The sequence below is a fragment of the Castanea sativa genome, chromosome 5, assembly GCF_040712315.1.
Source record: "Castanea sativa cultivar Marrone di Chiusa Pesio chromosome 5, ASM4071231v1".
Taxonomy (NCBI): Eukaryota; Viridiplantae; Streptophyta; class Magnoliopsida; order Fagales; family Fagaceae; genus Castanea; species Castanea sativa.
The window spans coordinates 52054316-52059958 of NC_134017.1; the positions used below are offsets into that span (position 1 = coordinate 52054316).

Here is a 5643-nt window from a genome sequence, read left to right on the forward strand (position 1 = left end):
TAAATGAACCAGGGTTTTGTAGCCTACAAATATGATCCTTAAACTCTTGATAAGAGTGTTATTTTGGCTCTTGGAAATTTTAACAAATAATCCTTAAGACATTATATTTGTGACAAATCAATTTTTTTGTTAATAAGGTGCAGAGCTGTTGCGTTAGATTAGTCATGGTTTAATAACGTACCTTTTTTCTAAAATTTTGTCAATCTTCAAAAATATGTGAAAATTCAAATCACGCAGGGTGGATGGTGGCGCATTGAAATACAGAAATGTAGCATGCTTTTTGCAAATCATTTCTTATTATTGGTTGATACAAATCAAATAGAATCAAATGGAGTCACACCAAGCAAACGAGCTGCCAAATCTTTGGCCAGCTTTGTACACAGTCAAGTGGTAAAAATGAAGAAAAAATAGCAGAAAAACAAGACAAGCCACACAAACACTGCCACTCAACTTTCAATCAAGTTTATCTTCTAGCAGCGCTATGAATGGCTGCTATGTATAGAAGCTGTGTAGCTGAAAGGATAATTAGGAATGCCTCCATTGTTCTCTGCAACAAAAGAGGTGTTTCAATTTTCTATATAGAAGTGTTAGAAAAATTTAATGTCAAAAAGAGTGGTGAATATTTTTGGGTCATACCAGACGAGAATTTCTGAGTCGGAGTTCAATCTCTTTGCAAGCAAACCTGTATAAAAATGATTTAGCTGATTAGGTTCAAAAGCTATACCACGTCTCTTTTGCATTTTGCTATCAGAAAATATTGTTTTTACACTCGTTGTTATATACTCCGTACATCCATAATTTCACATGTGATATACATAATTTTTATTGATGTTTACATTTAAAATGTGAAAAAAGTGACGTGTACAGACGATTTACACTAAAGAGCGTGTTAAAAATAATTGTCCTTTTGTTATATATCTCCAAATAGCAATATATTGCTGTTTGGAGATATATATAGAGAGGAAAAGTGATAAGCAGTAATTGCTTACCCCATAGCAAGAACAGTCAGAGTCCAAGCAATAGCAGCAGCTGAAGCCGCAGATGGCAAGCTCTCAGCAGTCCACAAACGAATATGGTTGAGTCCAGATATTGCTGCTGCCGCTCCAACAACTCCGGCAAGCATAGCATATGTGACAAAGAACCCGGTGGCAGCATTTCCCATTGGAAAGTATATGGGTGAGAAATGTGCTGGAAGATCAAATCCAGGTCCTACAATTCTCAAAAAGCATTAGCATGAATGACAGTTGCAAGTTGCAAAACATTAACACATTTTAGAGGAACTGAGAGAGAGAGAGAGAGAGAGAGATACCAATGATGAAACCATGATCAATGGCTCTATTCATAGCCCAAGAACCAATGCCTAAAACAATAACATACATGCAGAAATTTAGTACCAAAAGGAGACTGGCAACCTTTTTTATTTGATCAACAGCCATCTTTGTACTATATGGTTTATAATGAAAAACTGTTATTGGAAGAGGAGAGAATTAAGAGTTTTCAGGGTACTAAAAGTGCAATGCAGGAAAAATCAGTACTTGATATGTGTTATGTGCAAGAAGGCGTCATATATAAATATGGAATGGCCTGTAGGTTTGGGTTCTTTGCTTGCGAAGGTTGTTGGATACAAAGTGTTCTGTGGGGTTGTAAAGAAGATGCTTTATATACAAGGCAAGCCAAAAATATATATAAGAGATTCTTTCCTGGCTAACATTTACAAGTCATTGGAATGGTACATTCTCTTCTAGGCTTTGTCCCGTTTGTTGTTTCCTAGGGGCAAGTGATATTCTTTGCCAATCCTAATATTCTTTGCCAGTCCTAAAGGCTAAAGGACCTTATGTGTCTTATTTATCTCATCTACGACAAATGAATTAGTCTTTATTTATTAATTTATTTTTTTCACTAGGTAAAGACAAAGGGGTTGAAACCCTTGGATCTCGATCGTCACAATTGGTGAGTGGGATTGCCACTTGGCCTTAAGGCCACCGACCTCTCTTCGTGAATGAGAAGATGTTAGAGTTACTATTAATTTTATTATAAAAAAACTAATAAAATGATGTGTTAATGAATATAATTGGTATCACACACAAAAATTTTAATTATTTTTTTAATTGATAATATTGTTTATGTAGTAAAATTTGCAGTCTCTCTATCATCACTCGATGAAAGTTATATGATATATGTCGGATCTAGACCACCATAATGGGTGGATGTTATTGCCACTTGGCCTAAAATCCATTAACCTCTCTACAGTTTACACATGATCTTAGCCATGCTACATGGTAAAATATATGCCATGTGTTAGTGTGCGTGGAAAGGGGATCCGACTGACATACTATGAAAACCCAACCAAATTTTTTCTAAATAAAATCAAAATATGTACGGAGATTTTGAAAATTGTAAGGTATATTATCACAACTTTATTGTACTTTATATATATATAGTGATATATTATATCATACTATTATATATATAGTATAGTGATGTGAAAATGAAACCTTCGGGTTTAGGTGAGATTTCAAACTAATAAGCCCACATCTCAAGTATCCATGGGGAATATGAACATTTATATATTGATTTATTTTTTAATTAAATCTTATAAAATCAAATTACATGTTTAAATTTCTTATATTTAGTTTTTGATGATAATGTATTGATTGTTTTGTTTATGTATATTTATTGTATAAAATTCATACCTACAATTATAACACAACAGATACTTGCTTCTTTGTTGTTAGATAATTTTATGGATGAAATGAAATGCCTTTACATAAAATAAAAGTAAAAAAAAAAAAAAGTACCCAAATCAAACATAAAGACGCAAACACTAAATAATATCTCCCTGAACATATAACAATATGGTGGAATTGTAGAAGTAACAAAAGCTATCTATTGTTTATCCTTGCGTTGTTTTGATCATTCTAAAATGAGATCTCATGTGTTTTTCATTACTTTTTTGACTTCTTAAGACAAAATTTGCAGATCAAAATACATAAATCATGAATACCATAGAGATATTTCTTATTTGGGGAAAAAAATCCACAACCCCAGTTGAGATTTCCCCTAAAAAAAAATGAGCTCCTTTGAGATTTTTGACAGTTATTTATGTAAAACAACTCCATGAGGTTTTTTAACGTAACACAAAACTTTTTTCCTTTTCTAGAAACTATGTAACACAAAACTTCATGTGATATATTTCTCAAAAAAGAAAACTCTTTGATATTGTTTTATGTGAAAAAATACAACTCTAAATATAAACATAAATTATTACATAAGCAATTCATTGTTCTTGAAATGAATGTGTAACGTATAATTTAGGTAAAACACAAAAACCACATATGGGATAAGTCATATATTCAAAACTACAAAAGAGATTTACATTTGTGTAATTTAAAAAAAAAAAAAAGCTTGTGTGGGCAATTTTTGTACTCCAGAGAAACTTATTGCGTACTCCCTGAAAACTTCTTGTTGTCCCTTGATGGTACACTCCTCACTTCAGCTCAGGCTTATAAGTGAGAAAGTGGGGAAGGATCTTTGCGATGTGGGATAACAACAAGTTTCCAGGGAGTACGCAATAAGTTTCCTTGGAGTACAAAAATTGCCCACACAAAGCTAATGAATAATAATAACTAGCTTCATTACACACGCTCTACACGCACTCTAAGACTTTTTTTTTTAGTTTAGTATTATAATTTTCTATTCATCCTAATTTGAGTTTTACATGTATATTTAATAATATTATGTATTTGAGAACTATAAAATAGTTAAATTAATTATTCTGCAATTTTTTAGATCATTCCGCAATTTAAGTACAATAGATTCATATAATTTTATATATATATATATATATAATAGATTCATATAAAACTAAGGACAGACACAAAGAATTCACATCTTTACCAAATTTGCCTCTTGGCATAAATTATAAATAGTATCCGTGACTGACACAAAATTAGTTAGTTTTGTATTTACATAATATGTTAATAACAAATGTTGCTACAAAACAATTAGAAGGCTCAACAAAAGACATTGAATCATAATCATATATATATATATATATATATATATATATATATATATATAATTTACTAGTTAATTTAAGAGATTATTATATATTGTAGTCATGTCAGTGGACAAAAGCATAAGTTTCGAATGTGACTAAAAACAAGTAACAAAAAAATACCCCATAAAAAGAATAGAAGGTTTAGCACACGCATGGTTAGTACCCCCAATTTTGGGTATTTTTCTACAAATTCTAATTCTAATTATATTCAGGTTTCAAAAATTAAATTAATTAATTAACAATCATATTAGAAGCAACACAAAAATTGGATGGTATTTATGGAATACTAACCTTATGGCACATGCTCCGTATGTGCTCTGAGGCTTTTTTTTTTTTTTCTTTTTAAGTTTAGTGTCATAAATTTATATTCATTCTAATTTGAGATTTACACGTATATTCAATAATATTATGCATTTGAAAACTACTGATTCATCGAAGAGTGTCATGAGGCTAACTCCAAAAAATGAATACCAAAATAGCATTGAAATCATATCTTCATATGTGAATGTGTTTATTTTTGGAGCTAGCTCATGACACTCCTAGCTGTATCAATTAAAGGAATATCCATCAGATCAAATGATAATACAGTCTGGATAGGATTGTACTACATAAATGTGAACATGGTGTACCGAGAAGAAACTCAAGGATGCTTGATAACTACAAAAGTACAAAGTCTTATACTTTCAACTCCTAATTGTAGGTGTCCTGAACATTAGCTAAATCCCTTAGAAAAACTTTGTTGTGAATGTAAAATCTTTGAAGCATTAAGAAATCCGATTGAAAGAAATCAAGTGTTACATGGTCCTACAATACTCATTATGAGTTATGGCTTATGCAACATTTAAGCATTAAAAATGAAACTCAAATCTTTATTTTTATAATTTCATCTAGCAGACCAGTATAACACAAAAAATTTGTTTTAGAGCAGGCCTCAAACCTAAAATATTTCAAAAAATTGATATGAGATAAAACTCATAAAAGTGAAAAATCGTAATCCAATAAAAGAAGATGAAAAGAAAAGGCAGTGCTATTCATATTGAGTCAATTGTGCAAATTAGTAATATGTAAAAGAATATAGATTAGTGTGAATTGTAGAAATGCAACACAAAATGCATTAAATATATTAGATAAATCTATGATACCTTCATATTTTTTAAGACATGAGGCCATTTGATTTAAATTTGAGACATGAGGTCATTTGATTTAAATTTTTTTTATTGAGTTTGATTTTTCTCCCTGTATTTAATTTAAGTAGCAAACCAATTTTAAAACCCAAATTTGTTACAGTCTACATGCCAAAAGAGTGCACCAACTACACATTATTATATAAGCAACTCAATCTTGTAATTCATTTAAGTTTTATAATTGCTCTCTGAATTTGAAAAGAGAAAACGGAAAAAAGAAAACGGCAACACTGTTGATGTTCCTAACTTTTCTCATATTATATCATACTATTATGTTTGTTGTGGTATTCATTCTTCATTATTTTTTTGTATTCTTTGTGCTCTTTACTAACTACATATGTTAATTCATGTAAGTGTGATTTACAATTACTCTCTGAATTTGAAAAGAGAAAACCCGCC

The 5643-nt window shown here is 30.6% G+C and overlaps 1 protein-coding gene across 1 annotated transcript; it reads right to left on the bottom strand.

The window, feature by feature from the left end:
- Positions 1–277: 277 nt before the first annotated feature.
- On the bottom strand, positions 278–1635 carry LOC142634002 (membrane protein PM19L-like). Its single transcript, XM_075808265.1, has 4 exons — positions 1310–1635; positions 990–1209; positions 637–682; positions 278–547 (listed from the first exon to the last, which is right to left on the bottom strand). Exons 1-4 carry the CDS (start codon positions 1434–1436, stop codon positions 464–466), a joined length of 477 nt encoding a protein of 158 aa, XP_075664380.1. The 5' UTR covers positions 1437–1635; the 3' UTR covers positions 278–463.
- Between the last annotated feature and the right edge of the window lie 4008 nt (positions 1636–5643).